This window comes from Podarcis vaucheri, assembly GCF_965113315.1.
Source record: "Podarcis vaucheri genome assembly, chromosome: 6".
Lineage (NCBI taxonomy): Eukaryota > Metazoa > Chordata > Lepidosauria > Squamata > Lacertidae > Podarcis > Podarcis vaucheri.
In genome coordinates this window covers 8859671-8879523 of record NC_138764.1, presented here as the reverse complement: position 1 = coordinate 8879523, position 19853 = coordinate 8859671, and the positions used below count along the sequence as shown (strand labels likewise).

At 42.7% G+C, this 19853-nt stretch overlaps 1 protein-coding gene across 3 annotated transcripts in view; it reads left to right on the top strand.

Annotated features, from left to right (window-relative positions):
- Positions 1–462: 462 nt before the first annotated feature.
- COP1 (COP1 E3 ubiquitin ligase) overlaps positions 463–19853 on the top strand; it is a 114274-nt gene continuing 94883 nt past the window's right edge. Inside the window, exons 1-6 of one of the 3 annotated variants that reach the window (XM_082229070.1) lie at positions 463–1039; positions 4566–4625; positions 6131–6228; positions 10246–10322; positions 11218–11337; positions 14784–14852. In XM_082229070.1, coding sequence (XP_082085196.1) covers positions 606–1039; positions 4566–4625; positions 6131–6228; positions 10246–10322; positions 11218–11337; positions 14784–14852 — 858 coding nt within the window. In that variant the 5' untranslated portion in view covers positions 463–605. The remainder of the gene's footprint in view (positions 1040–4565; positions 4626–6130; positions 6229–10245; positions 10323–11217; positions 11338–14783; positions 14853–19853) is intronic. The other 2 variants (XM_082229069.1, XM_082229071.1) reach the window with 2 other exon arrangements.

Sequence of the window (19853 nt, the reverse complement as noted above, 5' to 3'; positions counted from 1 at the left end):
TGCAGCTGAAGCTATTGCATCTAGCGATGGGGTTGAGATTCCTGCAGCAGCGCCGCTTTTCTTCGGGGTCAGTCGGGGGCTTAACCAACTCCAGCAGAGGCGGGTGGTTTGGTAGGCCCGCTCCGGTTGCTAGGCTACCCAGCCTTTCGCACCTTGTGCGCAGGCGCGTTGCCTTGCGCGTTCTGACAGGAAGGGGAAAAAACCCAACGCAAGCCGCCTGGCGACGTTCATCTCGGTGGTAGAATGCTTTTTGTCAACCGACGGGCGCTTGTTAATAAAGTTTCAACAACGAGGTGGTTTCCCCGCCTCCTCTTTTCCCGGGAGGGGAGGCGTCCAGGAACCAATCAGATTCCTCTCCCGCATCCCTCTCCCCCTCCATCTCTGGGTAGGAAGGGGAGGCGGCCCGCGGGAACCAATCAGGTTCCCGCACACGGAGTGGAAGGGGCGGAGGGAAGGCGTCGGCGGCGTCGCCGAGCGAGAGTTTTTATTTTCGTTGTTGAAACTTTATTGTCCCCTCCCTCCCCGTAGACAGTCGCCCGTGCTGAGGGGAAATGATGCGCTGACTGAACCGGGCGGGCGACCCGTCGAGCCCAACAGGCCTCGGGATGTCAGGGAGCCGGCAGCCGCCTCCGCCGCCGCCGCCCCAGCAGCAGCAGCAGCACTCGACTCCCGCGCCGGGGCCTGGCGCCGCGGCGGCGGCCCCCCCGGGACCTTCCTCTTCCTCCGCAGCCTCCTCCGTCACCACCTCGGCCTCCGCGGCGGCCTCCTCGGCGGCGGCGCCGGGCTCCTCCTCGTCCTCCGCCTGCGCCCCGGCGGGGCTGGGGGCCCCCGCGCGGCCTGTGCTGGTGGCCGCCGTGGTCTCCGGCTCCTCCTCCTCCGGCGGGGGGCTTTCGCGGCTGGCCGGGGCGGCCCGGGCCGGGGCCTCGGGGAGCGGCGCGGCGGCGGGCGGCGCGAGTGGCAGCAGGAAGAGGCCGCTGCTCACCCCGCTCTGCAACGGCCTCCTGAACTCCTACGAAGACAAGAGCAACGACTTCGTGTGGTGAGTTGGGCGCGGAGGGAGGGAGGGCGAGAAGCCGCCACGGGGAGATCCGAGAAATCCCCATTAGCAGCGACGCTCCCAGGCCAGAAGGGTTTCCTTTCTGACAGGTAAATAAATGCCCACCCAGAACGGCTCTTCCATGTCGTGGTGTCTTTATATTATTCTGTTTTGTGTTGAGCTTTCAAAGTCTCCAACTGGTGTTTTGTTTTGGTACTGGCCACTGACCGTCAGAAAACGACTTGATTCGGATGCTAGTAATAACAACAACAGTGGCTGCACACGTGCACACTGATGCAGAGCATAAACTCGTGGAATTGTAGAGCTGGAAGGCACCACGAGGGCCACCTAGTCCAACCACCTGCCCAAGGTGGGAATCGAACCCGCAACCCTGAGGTTAAGAGCCTCACACTCATCTCCCAAGCCTTCAAAGTGTGCCTCCGTCACCAGTCCCTATCTTGCAGAGGGATTGCTGTGGAAGGTTATTGGAAGGAAGCCTTCTTCACATGAGCGCGTGTGGAGGGCTGAGCCCTCAGGAGAAAGTGACCAAATGCACAGAATCTCTATAACAGCCCCGTGAGGTGTTGAATTGTGTTGAATTGAGCTTTGAGGATGGGACCAGGTAGGCCTTTGTTCCAAATGCAACCAGAGCTGTTTTTTCCTTAATGCGCAGGGATAGGGGCATGTTGCCTTTATGTGTTCATGGCTGAGGAGAGGTTTGAACTGGGGATTTAGTACCTTATGTTTTAGCAGAGTTCTTACATGTTCTCCTAAAAGCAAAATCTGCTGTGTTCTGTACAGTTTATTTGCTTGTAGTTATGGCTGTGATTGCAACCAGGTAAGGGAAAAGTTCAGCACCCTTGAACTCATCTCTCCTATGTAGGTGACTCAGGTATGCCCCAGATTTGAAAAAGACAGGTCTGCTGTTGGAAAGTTGGAAAGACTGTAATGCACAAGTAGCTTGTGGTGTTGCTCTATAGCTAATTTTGGCAAAAAGGATTTGAGGAAACTGGCAAGATTTTAATCAAAACCTTCTTTGCGCTCCTCAGCTTGGGTTGTTATGTCTGTTACCTCACAAGGTTTTCAAATGAGTGGTGGCTCACCAACTGATCGCTAAACACTCAAAAAATGTCCTAGGGTTAACTATGGTAATTTCAGATGATACAGATGGTATTTTTTTGGCAAATTTCCCCAGCTGAGGAATTACCGTATTTTTCGCCCTATAGGACGCACCGTCCCATAAGGCGCACCTTGTTTTTTTTGGGGGGAAATAAAGGGGAAAAATTATTTTCCCCCCGCCAGGCACGGGGCTGGGGAAGCCCGAGCTTCCCCCAACCCCAGCCCCCAGACAGGCAGCTCTCTGCAAGCCGTGGGAGCCCAGCGCTGGCTCCCGCTGCTTGCGGAGAGGTCCGTGAAGCCTGGAGAGCAGAGGGGTCGGTTCATTTTTGGAGGGGGAAAAGTGCGTCCTATAGGGCGAAAAATACAGTAACAGGTAGATAAAAGACTTTGAATGGTAAAAAGTAGAAGATGGATTTGACAATATACTGTATTCTTTTATTTCTTATGTGAATAAATTGAGCCGCACTACAATTCCTCCACTGAAACATGGTGATTTCGGAAGACTGTTTGGAAAGACTTTAGGATGTACAACAGTTTATGGTGACTCTATTTCTTGTTATACAGATAAATTCCTTAATAACAAACACTATTTTGTAAATATTTGAATAAAAAATATTTATAAAAAATTAATACCAGTTACAACCCTGCCAGCTTCTGTTCTCTGTCCACCCAGCTCTTGGAGAAGTAGATCATAGGCTTCCATTTTCATGCATAAGGATAAAACCAGTAAGAGAAGATCTGTCAGAATCTCTTTAGCTAAAAATTTACTTAGCTAAAACTGAAGCCTTATTAACACATTCAGAAAACATTGTGTAGTCAGTGAAATAGACCTAGGTAATGTTGACTGTAAGGTTATATTTTATATGGCACTGGCAGGACTGTAGCCTAGGGCTACAGTCTGTCCTGGCAGAAGATGCAGTGTGGAATTCAGTAAGTTTCTTTAAGATACAGGGCAGGGTGAAGCAAAAGATTGCTTGGATTTCCATGCTTACTTTCTCTTAAGACAGTATAAAAACCGAAGTGACTGCTACCTTTGTCTTAGAAATACTTGTTTATCTTGGGGGTGGGCAGTTTTTTGCTGTCCCTTCTATAGAGGAAAATAATCTATGCAGTTTTAGTTCAAATACTGTTTGTTGTTGTTGAATCTGGCTTTTAACCAAAAATGATCTGGAGTCTTGAGTTTCATTCTAGAGTTCTTAGGACAAATACTGTGAACATTTTGTTTCTACTTTGAGGATTGATACACTAAAAGAGATTGATGCACCCTTTTGACCTTTCCTAACTTGTGAGGCTTGAGATTTAGTTGTGGGCTCTCCTTCTCAACACTGTTAAAGAAGATGTGAAATATTCTAGAAGGATCACACTCATGTATGTAGATAAGGCAATTTGATAAACATTTTATACTTGGGATTTCATACAGCTTTTGACAAAATCCCTCATCGAAAGTTGCTAAGCCAACTTTGGCCTGTAAGAAGGCAGGTGGCAACAGTGGAAGAGATTTGGGTATTGGAGCAGCTGGCACCTCTTGCAGACTGCTAGAAGGCAGGAGGCAGGCAGGGATGGTAAAGCTGTGATATGACTTACTGGAGCCATCACAGAGAGAGTGGCAGTCATATTCCAGTTCTAGAGTGCCACTTTGGAGGATGAAAAGATTGTTGTTGAGGCAAAGTGAATTTGAGAAGAAAATGCCTAGGAAGTACTGAAGATATTTTGCTAATTCTGCCACTTTATCTTTTTGAAGTTCAATTCCCAATGAAGGGTGCCTTTTGATTTATGTAATTTCAGATATTATTCCAGATATATCTTACATCTCAACATATTTAAGCAGAATACTTTAGGTGGAACTATTGCATTTACTGCTTTTATGCCATTTTTTGGGAAGGTTTTTAAAGTTGTTGTACATGAGATTATTTGAATCAGCTGGTTGGTTTCAGCACAGTTCAATGGTTTCCAAATAAATTGATATAGGCTTTAACAATGGGCTGGTTTGCACACCACATTAAACCATAGTTCAAAATAAATTGTGGTGCTTTAATCCTCCTCTTCTTCTCCCTTGCTGCTGCTTATGTGTCTGGAAGGAAGCAAGCCATAGTGAGAAACGAACCCAGATTCTGATGCAACAGAAATCCAGACTTTGACTAGTTTCCTTCTTTATGTGGCAGGAGCGCTGGGTAGGAACAGCAAAGTGTCTGCGATTTCACCATTGTGCACTAGTGTGCTCCTTATTCCCATTAAACCATCATTAACTATGCTTAACCAGGCCAGTGTCTGTTGGTACTGTATTTGTTTAATGTTCCTTAGGTGCTGTTCATTCTCTCCCTCTTTTCTCCCCCCTCTCCAGTAAATGGAAAGGTTGCCTGTTTAACTTATGTGATGCACTACTTACACACCTTTCCCCTCTTTGTTCCAGCCCCATCTGCTTTGATATGATTGAAGAAGCTTACATGACAAAATGTGGTCACAGCTTTTGGTAAGATTTGTTGACCAAACTGCATAGCATGATAAATTTATTTATAAAATTAAGTGTTGTGGGCTGGGGTTGGATTATTGGATGCACCCTGTGGCTGGGGTGGCTTTTGAGCAAGTGGCACAGAATGACATTGTCTGAATGAACATTTTCATGGATACTTCCTAGAGATAGATCCTGAAGACTGTACTGGAACCTGCTTTTAGAGTATTTTCCTAGTTAATTTCGTACACAAAACTTGTTAATCTGCATTGGGGAATGTCATCTATTGTATAATATCTGAAGTGGTGTTTTTTACCATAAGATCACTGATCTATGTAGCAGCTTCCCAGTCCATGTAACCATGATGGGGAGAGACTTGGGCTGCTCTTAATATTAGCCTGAAATGAAGGGCTTGCATGTATAATCTTCTCTGCATAGGGCATTTTAAAGCATAAGTCAGTTGGGGTGTTGCATAGTGCAGGGGAAAATGGTGAAACTCACAGAAGTGCTCCCATGTCTGTGTCCAAGATAATCACCATGCAAATGCTTACAGTCATTATCCAAAATATAAAATGGATATCACTTGGTAGTTCCTAAAAGTTTATGGACCTTCATAATAAATAAACTTTGAATCAGTAAACATATTGGGGATTCACAATCAGTAAACAAATTGGGGATTGAAGCAAATTAGATATATTAGGATTATATTATAAAGTAACAAAATTCTTCTAAAAATCTGGTTAAAGAGATTGCATAAATTATACCTGTCATCCCAATATAGGCTTGCAAGAATGTTTTTAAACTACTTTTACTCATCTTCCTTCCGTGATCTCTGAGCACTTGATCAAAATACTTGCACATGGTTGCTGTTGGATGAATGGGGCACATTACAGGTAGTGTTGAGGTACCACCTGCCTTGCTGACTAGCAGTCTTCCTACCTGATCTGAGGTGTTCTCAGATGTGATTTTGACATGCCCCAGGCTATTGATGATAACTGCTGACTGGGCCAAGGTGGTAATTAAATGCCTTTCTGAGAGTGGGAGTGGTCCTAGGCCTGCTGAGAGATGAATCATTAAGATTATTCTGCTCCATCTTGGACCAGGAGATTTAACAAGTATAGGCCAGTTGCAGGTGATGCCTTTATCGACAAGCGTCTTGAGTGGGTAGTCACTTACCTACTCCAGGCTCTCTTGGGTAAAACTGATAGTCTAGAGCCATTTTAATCAGGGTTCAGGTCCAGTTTTGGTTACCCTGTAATGACCTATTTTGTGAAGAAGGTATTGGTTCTGCTTGATCTCTTGGTGGCTTTCAGTACTATCCAAAATGTTTTATCTACTTGACGGTCTTGGTTGGTCTTTTACCTGAAGCCACCTAGGCCATAGGCCTACTTCTGCAATATTTATGGTATACTATGCAAGTAGAAAGCAAGGGATAAAAGAACGTGGCACAACATACCCAGTTGTACACATACTCTTGCTTGCTGTATTTTCTTTCTCATGGTTCTGGTTCGTTTTCCCTTCAACAGCTATAAATGTATTCATCAAAGCCTGGAAGACAACAACAGATGTCCCAAATGTAATTATGTTGTAGATAACATTGACCATCTTTACCCCAACTTTTTAGGTAAGTTTTAGGATTTGTTGGTGTTGCAGCATTGAATTATTATATTCCAACTTGGGTTTTAATGAGCAGATCTTGTATCATCTGTTTGCTCCTTATTTTTCTAAACATCATTTTGCTAACTTTACAGAATTTGGGTGGCATTCAGCCAGATTTTACTCAGAGTAGACTCACTGAAATTAATGGACATGACTAAGTTAGATCCATTAATTTCAGTTGGGTCTCTGAGTTAAACTCAGTTGATACCACCCAATGTTTCATAGAATGCAGTCTGTAAGCAGGTTGTGCTTTAATATATTTTCTATTCAAGCAGCATGTTGTCTGACATACTGAAAAAGTGCTTAGAGCACACTTTGTTTACTGGATTTGGCTTAATTCTTATGGGCATGATGGATAGAGAATGGAATGTTGCTGTAATAAAGAACCTGGATATAGTGTTGTGCAAAATAGATAAATTACCCTTGTGTCAAGGATGGCATATTTGGAAAGTATGTTTTGAAAAATGTTTTTGACATTGAATTTGAAGTTGTTGTAACCCTCGCTAGGTATTATCTAGCTAGGTTTGCTTAGTAAGCTAGGTTTTATACTGGATTTTGCCATAGATGAGGGAAACATTTGGAATATAGCAAGTATGCGTAATTTTTGTTACTGCGGAGCAACAGACTTTAGATCTCTGGTTGGGATATGTGTGTGTGTGTGTGTGTGTGTGTGTGTGCGCGCGCGTGTGTGTGTGTGAGTTAGAGATGCAAACTGGAAAGCATTTTAAGCTCTTTCAGAACTGCTGCACTGCTGTTATTTCTTGTGTTCTGCTTCTTACTTCCACAACACCATCTGTCATGATGGAATATCTCATTGTCCTTCTATCAACCTGCTGTGTTCCTTCTTTAGATCACTTCTTTACTAGGCTATTGTAACTTGTGCTGCCCCTGAGTCCTTGTGTGTGCCACATTTATCAAACTGTCCTTACTATGCACTCCTGTCTTGTTAATCTAATACAGAGTAAGAGCATTCTGTGCAGGGATACTTTACAATAATTTAATACAAGATTCCTTGTAGTGGAGAATGAACCTTGGGTGCATATTTGCCGTGCCAAGATAGCATAACACACAAGTTAGCACCAAGCAGAATCAAGGATGTAGGTGGCTTGCACAAGCACTTTCTCCTCCAGGAAAATATGCCTGCCTATTTTACTGACTTTCCACCACCCCAAAATGTGTCTTTAGCTGCCAGCTCTGCTGCCTAATACCTGACAGTGATGACCCTACCTGCCCACGGACTGTCTCGCCAGAGTGGTGCATGCTGTGGTTATCTCCCGCTTGGACTACTGCAATGCACTCTACGTGGGGCTACCTTTGAAGGTGACCCGGAAACTGCAGTTAATCCAGAATGTGGCAGCTAGACTGGTGACTGGGAGTGGCTGCCGGGACCACATAACACCGGTTCTGAGAGATCTGCATTGGCTCCCAGTACGTTTCCGAGCACAATTCAAAGTGTTGGTGCTGACCTTTAAAGCCCTAAACGGCCTCGGTCCTGTATACCTGAAGGGGCGTCTCCACCCCCATCGTTCTGCCCAGACACTGAGATCCAGCGCCAAGGGCCTTCTGGTGGTTCCCTCATTGCGAGAAGTAAGGTTACAGGGAACCAGGCAGAGGGCCTTCTCGGTAGTGGTGCCTGCCCCTGTGGAACGCCCTTCCAGCAGATGTCAAGGCAATAAACAACTATTTTACTTTTAAAAGACAACTGAAGGAAGCCCTCTTTAAGGAAGTTTTTAATGTCAATGCTGTATTGTTTTTAATATTCAGTTGGAAGCCGCCCAGAGTGGCTGGGGAAACCCAGCCAGATGGGCGGGGTATAAATAAATTATTATTATTATTATTATTATTATTATTATTATTATTATTATTATGCTCAAGTGTGAGCTCCAGTACTTTAATGTCCCCACTAGATAGTGCTCAGGTGCCGCTTTAGGTTTCATATAGGTAACCCTTTCTCCAGTATCAGTAATGTCAGATGATCTAAATTGTTGTGTGAAAATATCACTACTACTAAGGGGTTAATTGGAAACAAATGGTGCTTTGGCAGTGAACTGGCATGTAAAAAGATAGCGGGTTGGGGGTTTCCTTGAAGATGATTCTAACCTTCTCCCCACTTCTTTGTCCCAAAATGTATTCCCCTGGAAATTTAACAGTGCACTGTATACCCCATTGTATTATATCTAGATCAGTGAGAGAATTAGCCTTATGTAAGTGAGTTACATTGTGCAGTGAAATGCCTACATTTGATTACAGCAGGCATAGGCAAACTCCAGCCCTCCAGATGTTTGGGACTACAATTCCCATCATCCCTGACCACTGGTCCTGTTAGCTAGGTGTGATGGGAATTGTAGTCCCAAACATCTGGAGGGCTGGAGTTTGCCTATGCCTGGATTACAGGCATACCTCCCCGACTTATGCACATCCCACTAGCGTGTGATCTTGTTTAAAATAGATAGATAGACTTTCCCTTGCTTGGGGCTGCTGCCTGAGCTAGGGGAGGTGGCCTTTGATCAGCCAGCACTGGGCAGGAGGCTCCCATCCTGGCAGCAGTTCTGCTAGCGCCCTTCTTGGTTCTTGCCCCCTGTGGCCACCCAGAAAGGTAGTCTCAGGGCAAGCTGGGTAGTAGCCCCAAGTGATTTCCAGGGTAAGCTCTGTCTCTCCCTCCCCCACTCCCTATTTAAATGGAGTGCTCCCCACTTTATGCATTTTCACTTCTGCACATAAGTAGGGGGGTGCCTGTACTCCAGTGTATAACATGTGCTTTCCTCTCCTCCCCCCTTCCCCGCTTGCCAAATGCTTGGTACTTAAATACTGTGTTCTTCTACTTTGCTCATTCTGTTTTAAACAAAAATATATACCTTCCCAAGAGGTCTGGATTATTGTGTTTTTCTCTCACTAGATTTGTATATATTTTGCTCTAGGAAATCTAAGGTACTGACCTGTTTGAGAAAGTGTAGTAACCAGCTGGGAATATCTAAATGTGAATGTTCTTGACCCTGTGCTGTAGGCAAGACTCATTTACTGCATAACATTTTTTGTGCTCAACGGGAAGGTCCCTTGCTATGAAAAAATTAAGTGGTGTTGGTGGTTTTTATTACTTTGCATGTGTAAACAAACTACACATGGAGTGAAATTCTGGAGAGAACATAGGTTAAAGTGTTTGTTTTAATTATTCAGATCTTATTTATTTAAATATTTAAAGACTATTTATTTAAATATTTAAAGCCTACATCAGATGATCTCAGGGTAGAGTACACATATATCTAAGAGTAATTCTAATTAAAAATAAGCAGCAGATAAAAACAGTAAATAATTTTAAAACACATTGCTGTAGTATTAATCTGTAAGATCAACAGTTCCCCAAAGCCTGAGAAAATAACTAGGTCTCAGTGCTGAAACGCAAACAAAGTTGGCATCAGGTGGATCTCAGATGGGAAGATATTCCACAGGAGGGTGTGTAAATCCCAAAGGTGAGATAGTTGAGAAGGGCCTCCCCAAAAGATTACAACGCTCAAGCACAATGCAGGGAGAGACACTACGTCAGCCCAGTTGTCCAGGGCTTTGTAAGTCTTAACCAATACCTTTAATTTGGACCGGAAATGTATTGCCAGCCAGTGCAGTTTCTTAAAAACTGATTGTATGTGGTTGCCTTTAACTGTTCCCTTTATAGCCTAGCTGTCCAAAATTACCTCGTTTTCAGCTGTTCAATATTTTATTTCATAATGTGTGGCTTTATCAGCAATTTATTTACACATACTTAAACCATGTGTTTTGCAATGTTACTGTGTAAACAAAATAGACAAACTATAGAAAAAGTTGTGAAATGATTTTAATTCAGTCACATTAAATGAGTAAAACTGAGAGGTTGGAAAGATTCCTTTGTTTGATTTGCCTACTAAGACTAATTTCCTAGTAAACATGCTTCAAGACAGTACACACACACACATGTAAAAATTCACTGTTTATTTATTTTCCTTTTGTTTAGTGAATGAACTTATCCTTAAACAAAAGCAAAGATTTGAGGAAAAGAGATTCAAACTGGACCATTCAGTGAGTAGCACCGTATGTCCAAATTTCTTACTCTCATTTTTCTTCTGGGTAATAATTTTAGTTACGGGTACTGTTTGTTCAGATTTGTTGCTTAAAACCACAGGTCATCCTGGTAGGAAACTATGAGAGATGGACGTGGAGATGAAAAATGGAACAAAAATATTCTTTAAAATTAAATTTTATTATTACTTTAGATTTTGTGATAGGTTTTTATATTCTAGGAATCAGTTATGCAGTTCCAATATACATATTCAGCTTTTTCTGTTGTGTATGGGGGCTTGGATTTGAGTGGAGATCAGAATGTGTGTAAATAGTCATAGGTTTTCAGATGTAGCGTACCGTGTGTAATTAGCTTATATAACTACAATCCTAGACTAATATAGAGTTGGGAGGGACCCTGAGGATCTAGGAATATGCAGCTGCCCCATACAGTTTTGAGCAGAAATGCTAAAAAGTTCATTCTTCATGCTTATAGTAAAATGATTCACAGTTTTTTTCAATTAAACCTTACCCTGGAAAATAGGGCTCTATATTTCTTTTAAGAATTATTATTAAGACATCGACTTGCCCAAAGCTAGTGTACTTAAATGTTTCCCCTGAAATCTGTACCTAAGTTTCCACTGTACAACTCCAAGGTTTGGATCCAAATAACTATATGCAGTGTTTTGCTCATTCAGTGGGGCATTCTGTTCCTTACCTATTGTCTCTCCTGAGGGCTAGATGGAAGCTGTGGAATAGTGTACAGTGGGGTGGACAGCACTTAAGATGGGTGAAGCTTTTTTGTGAGAAATGCATTCTCTTTATACAGTGGGGCATGTCTGTAATCTATAAATTGCTGCAACATTTATTTGCCTGTTTTCACCAACATATAACCTGATGGTATGTCTGTTTGTTTTCTTGCTTTTAGAATGGCCACAGGTGGCAGATATTTCAAGATTTGCTGGGAACAGATCAAGATAACCTTGATTTGGCAAATGTTAACTTAATGTTGGAACTCCTGGTCCAGAAGAAAAAACAGCTGGAAGCAGTAAGCTTTCCCCCTTCTCTCTGTTAATAAATACATTAAGAAGCATTACTTTTTGTCTGGTGAAATTCTAATACAGTCATTCCTTGGTTCTCGGACGGCTTAGTTGACGAGCAAATCGGCTCCCAAATGCTGAAAACCCGGAAGTAAGTGGGGAAAACTTACTGGGGAAACCCAGCCAGGTGCCCGGGGTATAAATAATAAAATTCCGGTTTTCGAATGCTTTTTGGAAGCCGAACATCCAACGCAGCTTGTGCTTGAGTGCAGAAAGCTCCTGTAGGCAATTGGAAGCCGCGCCTTGGTTTTCAAACAGTTTCGGGAGTCGGACGGACTTCTGTAATGGATGAAGTTCGAGAACCAAGGTTCCACTGTACAGTACAAAGGTGACTTCCTGGCGGTTGCTTAGCATTGTTGCTTAGCCATCTTAATACAAGTAGGAAAGCTTGTAAATGCCAGTTACATGGTAACTTGTGGTGAGTTATAATAGAATTGTAGAGTTGGAAGGTACACTCAGGGTCATCTAGTCCAACTCCCTGCAATGCATGAATCTCAACTAAAGCATCCATTACAGATGGCCATCCATTCTCTGCTTAAAAACCTCCAAGGAAGGGGAGTCCGTCGCCTTCTTAGTGAGTCCATTCCACTGTGGAACAGAAAGTTCTTCTTGATGTGATGGAGGGACTCAGGAGTGAGGCTGCTTTGCCTGCAATAAGAGCTGGGTGAAGCTACCAATGCACTCTGGCCCTCATACCACAGAGGGACTGTGCAGGCAGGCAGCTTCTTTAAACTGCTTCACTGAGGGCCTGTGGCTGCCCGTGCCTCAGCGAGCGGTTTAACAAAGCTCCCACTCCAGCTTGCCTGAGCTGGATGCTGTGGGCTTGATCGACTGAGAAGCAGACTTACTTAACCCCCCGCTTCTCAGCTGATCAAGCCCCACCCTTTGGCGCGTACATGGGGTGAGCAGACTGACTCTTTCTCCCCACCCCCACCCCACCCCATGGGCCTGCCTCAGTTGCCTTAGCATGGGCACATGGGCAGCAGTTTTGAAAGAGACAGAAGCTGCACACAGTGATGCTAATTGTTTCCATGGCTGGCAACTGCCGTCTTTCTCCTCGCCTTCTTTCCGACATTGTGATGCCCTACCATATTGTGATGTTTCACAGTGTTGAAAAGCAGATAACACCCAGCCCAACATGGTGTAACAAATCAAGCTTGCACTACTTGTAACCCACCATGTAAAGCAGTGCCCTCAAGAGAGCCATTGGCCAGCTACAAGAAATATGATAAACCTGTTGTTTGCTTGGGTTTGTTAATATCTGGTGGACCAGGATGCAAAATTGCTGGGCTACATTCAGATTTCTGGGTTTAGTCCTGGATTAAATGAAGCTGATGATTCTGATGGAAAAAAAGGTCAACAAAGCCTCTATTCTTGCTTTTTTCACCTTTTCACAGCCATTTTCACACCTTTTCACTTTTATCTTCCACTACATTAACATCAGTCCCTAAGACAGTTGGCTGGCACACTGTACACCTCCTTCCTGCAACTACTGCAGCCAAGCATATTGCTCTGCTTTCCTTTGGACCACGTCAACCAGGACGAGGGGGGGGGTCTTGTCGTTTGGGCAGTATAGGACCTCCATACACACTGCCCTGGCTTGCCCCCCAGGGAGGACTCTTTGGTGCTTTTAATGCAGCTATTTGACTTCACCCCTGGAGGTGCACTCCATTGTCTCTCAAGACCAGGCATAGGCAAACTCGGCCCTCCAGATATTTTTGGGACTACAACTCCCATCATCCCAAGCTAACAGGCCCAGTGGTCAGGAATGATGGGAGTTGTAGTGCCAAAATATCTGGAGGGCCGAGTTTGCCTGTGCCTGCTCAAGACAGATGGATTTCAACAACTAACATCAAAATCATTTTTTCTTTTTTGAAAGGACACTACTTTCCCTCCCCGCTCCTCCTATTCCACTGCTGTGTAGAGTGGGTACATATGCACCTTAACAGATTTAATGACCTTAGTGTGCACTAATATGCATAAATTCTTGGCTTGAAAAGCTATTGGACTTTTTAAAGGCTTATTTTTGTATGTTTATACAGCTTTAGATATTTTTAAGGCCTGTTGTGCACAGATTTATTGTATTTATTACACTTATATTCCACTTTTAGGAGAGTTACCAGGAAGTCTCCTATCCAAGCATTTAGCAAACTCAAAGCTGCTTATATTCAGTACTGGTTGCTACATGATGTGCCTTCTAACCATGTAGCGCAGATATGCATAAATGTATGAACTAACAATATTGGAATTTGCTTAGGAAACATTTTTGTCCCGTTTAAGTAGACACTGAAAAGGGGAGTACTTTTAAAGGGATATGTAGGCTTGGTTAATATTTGCCTAACCAATAGTGAATGCAGATCTAATTAATTGGGTTGGGGAAGTGTGATGCGGTATTTTTCAGCTGCACAACCTTTTCCCTTAACTTAGTCTTCAGACAAAAACGCAATAAAGTGGAACAAATAGCTGTATGCCTACATTTAGACTCTCAGTTCCTCAGAGAAATTATCCTGGTATATATACAGTATGTATATAGCCTCCAGTAACAATTTACTCTGCTTATTTTCCAGAATCTTTTGTGTTAATTGTATCATTGTCTTTTAGCAGCATAAATATATTTTTTAGAAGGGGAGGATAGCATTGATAATAAAGGATATTGGGCTGGTGCAGATAAAATGCTTGTACTAGGTAAAGAGCCAGATTTAGGAATATTAAGACCCTAAGCCAAAACTGATCTACTTTGTGGAGCAAATTCTCTCCGACCAAGATTTTCCTTATTGCAGAATCTGAAAATCTAATTTGGAGTGGGTTTCAGATCGTAAGTGAAGTGAAAATGGCCTGTATTTGTATTCCCAAAGCTGGTTCTATAATACATGACCTGGAAAGCTTGTCTGCAAACAAATGCTGGCTCCCTTGCCCTGAAGCGAGATGAGCGTCTTACCCCATAATCAAGTTTGACTGGACTTAACCACCCAGGGGTCCTTTACTTTTTACCTATAAAACCAATAATATTTGAAACCTAAACATCACATGGATGTGTAATGACAGTCGTTCCCATTTCTGCCAGCGAACGAATGTACAAAAAGATCTGGGTGAATAAATGGGTTTTTAACTAGTGCTGTAAATCCACCAGAGTCAGCATCAGTGAAATCTGAAAGGTGAGGGCATTCCATAATTATCAAGGTGCCACCCATGCAGATTGCCATGTAATGTACATGCTAGGCTTTCCTATTGTACAGGTTTTTGTACGTATTTCCATTTGTAGTCATGTATCACCTTAGCATCTTGTATATGCATATTTCCAGAGAGAGAAAACATTTGCATGTATCTTAGAAATTTACTTTTTTATTTTATTTGGCACATAGTCCCGTTTTTATGTCTAAACCTTCTGTTACAGGAATCCCACGCTGCCCAGCTACAGATTTTGATGGAATTCCTGAAGGTTGCCAGGAGAAATAAAAGAGAGGTAACGTAACCTACTTAACACAACCTACTTGATTTACTACTATTGATGTCTTTTTTTTTCCATTGCACTATTTTTAATAATGCGAGTTGGCATATCACATTGTGTTAATAAAGAAGGTGTGTGGGGTGGGAATCCTTTCCAACAGAATCTTCAAAACACATGGATTTGAAAGACTCCATATCATACTGTGAAGGATGGTTTGTGTTCTTGTGTTTGAACTTGAATTGGGTGTTTCTTTTGCTTAACTTTTAATATGCTGGGAAAGAAGACTGTCAAGGACATAGTTGTTGGCAGTTGCAGGAACTTTTTGGAGCAAATTGCAGCTGGGGCTAGAATTGGGCAGCATTACAAATTATTTTCTAGCAAAGTTTTTTTAAAGTCTTAATGTGGAAACCCTGCTACTGTGTACATACATATACTATAGATTCTAGGATGATTTAATTTTTTTTTTCTTTCTGCAATAATATTGTGGCAGGTCTTATCCCATCTTTATAAAATGTGGGACAAGGGGAGATGGTATCTGTTTGGAGTATTGCGAAAACATGAAGTTTTGCTTTAATTGATTTATAATGGGGGAAAAGTGTTAAATCTCATAGGATGCAAGTACGTTTACAGCAGGCTTGTTGGCCTATTAGGTGGGGGGAAAGGAAGTTACCCTACATGGCCAGTGTGAATATTTGTCCTTCCAACTTAAATGAGTGTGCATTTACGGCCATGGGGCTGCGCACATGTGATTTCAGATTTACTCTGCCCTTGCCCCTCAGTATTGGTGATGCATCTAATGATGATTAGCCTGGAATAAATACACTATATTTACTCTTAAACTCACTGACTATTTAATTTTAGATGTTGTCATCATCATATCATTATTATTTCTATTTCTATTTTTATACTGCTTTTCCTGTGTCCCTGAGTATATAAAAGCCTTTCCTCTTGGTCACAAATCTTGTAGTTTTTTTGCAAATAGTCTTTGTCTTGTCCCTGAACACCCCACTTATGAATGGTAAATTGGATTTAAAATTAGTTGGCTACTTTAACTTTCTTGTTGGCCAGCAGTAACCGCAGGGTACATTAAGACTTCCTGGAATGGTCTCTTGGTACCCTTGGGAAGGATCTCCCAAATGCTATAAGAAAACAAAAAGGTGTGTGACAGTGGAAATACGTTTTTATTTGTTCCTGAAATGTATACCCCAACTTTAAATAGCCAAGTGGCTTTAAAAAGTTAGCAGTGTTAACAAGCCTGGAAACAGAGCGAGGTTTCCACTTAGCAGTACCCAGTTGATCGGTGCCATGGTCTAGTTGAAGTCGAGAGAGAGCTGGTAATAGTGAGGCAGCAAGAGAATAATTTTGGGGGAGGTGTGGGGAACTCAGTTTCTGTACAATGACTCCAAGGCTGCAGAAGATAAGGTAGTAGCATTCTGTAAAATTGCCAAGAGGAGTGAATAGGAAAGGCCTAAGCTGTACATTCTTCTGATGCTTCTGAAAAGAAAGAACTGGGTTGACATAGAGACTAAAATCCTCTCAGGAGATACCAAGGAGGGCGGGTATTCCATATTGCATGGGGTTGGGCTAGATGACCCTCGGGGTCCCTCCCAACTCTACAATTCTCTGATTCAGTCAAGGCCTGCACCCCCCCCCTTTAAGTGAGCAGGGCAATTTAGGAGCATATCAATATAATCTCTTCTCACTCAATTGAAGCTTATTGTATAGACACTATGAAAAATATTTTGGCCAGCTGAAAATGATTCATTAAGTTTCTTATAGCATGTCCTTCCTCCCAAAGGAGACAAAGGCAACATCTACAAAGGCAGCTACCCTGGAAGTGTTGCACTACTTTATTTAGCTGCGTACATATACTGAACATTCTGGAGTTGTCATCTTCCTAAATATATCCATTCAACTGATGGTCCTCCATCAACATAATGAAGATGTTAAGTAGCGAAAGAGAGGCTGTCACTAGTTATTGCGTGGTAATTGTGGACAAATAAAAACATGAATTCTCCAGTGCCGTTGTTAGCTCCTGCTAATCACTTTTCATGTCAAACATTGTTGCTTAGGTCATTTGCACATGCGTATCGGATGATTGATTTATAGGGGAGGAGAAATGACAAAGGCAAAAATCATTCAGATCACAGATAGTTGATTATTTCTTGTATTCCCAAGGTAGGCTTTTAGCTTCAGTAGTAAATTTTCCATTATCCTTTTTTAAAAAAAAATGTTTCAGCAATTTCACTGCTCAGTTAGATGAAAAGAGCCACAATAGCATGCAGCAGGGATTTTTGCTGGTTTAATGCTCATTTCCATAAGCATCCATCCATTTGTTTGCCTTTTGAAAAATGTGGCATTCAAATCTCTGAAGTTGATTGCTCAAAACTACAGTTGCTTTATGATCAGCTTTCTTTTTGTTGCTTTTATAATCTTTATGGTTTTTGGAAAGTGTTCGTATAACCAGGGGTAGATTTGACTCTGGAACATACAGTGAATTATTGGCAACAACACATTTTATAGACTTTGTAACGAAAGCATATGGTGCCTATGTAAGTACACCCATCACATTTCACAACTGTGTGAGTAGGTCAAATGAAACAATCATTTGAAGCATATATTTGGTATGATTTTCCATTATTGCATTTACTGCACAGATGATAGCTTCGGTTTTCCTTGTTGGCAGCAGTAGTGGGTCCTACCAGTTATGAAGCTGCCCCTCTTGATGTCCTGGACAAGCTGGTGATGTGTCACTTAATCCAGGGTTTGTTCAACTGTAGATTCAGGTCTCATAGGAAGAGATGCTATTTGGGATGTTCACATCATCCTAGGTTTTTCTGCTTCAAGATTTCATAGGCATTTAAGTAGGCAGTGTGCCCCACCCCTCTATTTGAAAATGAAGAAAAACTATCATCATCCACTGTTTGATTTTGCATATTGAAACCATCTGGTTACAGGTGTTCACAGCACCTTTAGTTTTATAATAATAAAATAGTCTTCCCAAACTGGTGCCCCAGATATTTTGAATTATGGCTGTCACTATCCTCGACCATTAGCCATGCTGACTTAGTTTGATGGGCACAGTAGTCAAAAACATCTGGAGAGAACTAGGTTAGAATCAGGTAATAGAGAGTGATCTCTGGCTTGGAATCTTGGTCCGAGATTGCAACAGTGCTTACTGAAGAAGTAAACACTGCAAAACCTTCTTGAAAACTAAGTATCTTGTTGTGGTACTTCTAAATTCTGAGCAAGAGTGTCTGGGGTAAATTCTGGTTTGTTTTTTTCAGTGTGCCAAACTGAGTAAGGTTTTTCTTGTTTAATTCTCTGGTGAGTGGTCCTTTGGTAAAGAAGTTATCACTTTGTTTTATTCTACCCAGAACCTTCAAATGTAATGTTACTTTCTAAACCACTATGTGGCCTGTTTCATATTGCTGGAGCACTTCCTTCCTTCCTCATGTGTGTCTGTATTATAAACACAGGATCTGGAATTGTGATACAGTTAGGAATTGTATGCTATACTTTGTGGGTTTGGAAGCCACATGATGTGTCTTCAGACATCCTTTTGTGAATGATGCTAATGGATGATCGGTTGTAACATTCCAATGTGGCATGAAGCATTGTGTGAGTGTGGTAAACATATCCTACGAATAGTGAAGAGGGTCACACTTATCTCTCATGTTGGTAGTTTGGTGCTAAAGCTGATAATAAAACCTGGAGATTTTATTGATTGTTTTGAAGGTGACTATTGACACTCTGCCCTGTAAGTGTCGAGGGCAACTCTCAGCAGCCACGTTTTTGCAAAGATCTTTCTGTGACAAAAGTAGTAATCTAACGGCCATTGATTGAGATTTGCCATTAAAACTGACTAGCTGCTGGAGTGAGAGTGCTGCTTGCTTGTAAACGTTTGCAGGTGCAATTAAAATCTCTGACCACAAAAGCTTTGCTGCCTCACAAGAATGTTCTCTGTCTGTCTGCCTCTCTCTCTCTCTGTAGCGGAGGGACTGACTCCAAAAGCTGTAAGAGCAACTCTGGAAATAGTATAATGTGATTCTTTTTTTCAAGATGATGCTGTTTTGTTTTTAGTCAAAGTGCCCCAGTTTTGAAATATTCCTGGCTGATAAGGAACCTGCTCAATCCTTTGTCCTTCTCCTGACAGCTAACCAATGAAAGGGGGAAATGGGTCTGTGTAGGGGGCTTGGAAATGGGGGGCAAGCAGGAAACCTCAATCTGGCTCCAGCGCTTCTTGCTTTTTTTCTCGCAGCTTTGGTCTTTAATCCTATTAAAAGGGTCTGGCTTATTGGACACTAAAAAGGGGGAGCCCATTACATGCAGCAAAAACAAGGGAAGGGAAAACCACTCAAGGGAGTTTTGCAGCCTAAAGAAGAGACTCCCTTTCCTTCTTGCAAACCTCCCAGGAGGACCCTTTCTGCCATTCCATCATGTCTACCAAGAGAAAAAAGTAAAGCAAGCACCGATCTCTGCACGGATAGAGTTTTGCATGCATTGGCAGGCTCTCTTCCTCCCCAAGCTGTTGCAGAGGCACATCACAGTTAGCAAAAAAAGCAGAGCTAGGGTGGGGGGAGGCACACAAGGCAGGCAGACAAAGAGGGGAGGCTCAATGTCAGTAGGGAAGTGAACAGACCCTTCCCATTGGGGATGTGCTGACTGCACACATATATATCCCAAGAACGAAAATGGGGGTGGGGTGTCAGGATGGGTTAAGAAGGGGGGAAAGGGTAAGGCAGGGCAGGTTCCACAGATCTGAGGAGCCGGCCAGGGTAATGAGGGAGAGAAAGCAAATGAGAAGGAGACCAAAGAGGACTGAAGGTTGAAGGTGTAGGGGAAACTCGGAGAGGCTACCGTATTTGAAATATGGGGGGGGGGTTAGAATGTCACAAGGAAGAAGCTTCTTTTCGGGGATGCGGGAGTAGAGGTGTAAGGAGAGGGAGAGAACTGAATGAGGCAGGGAACAACGAAGAGGCAGAGGACTAGGGACAACTTGGAGACCTGTTTTCT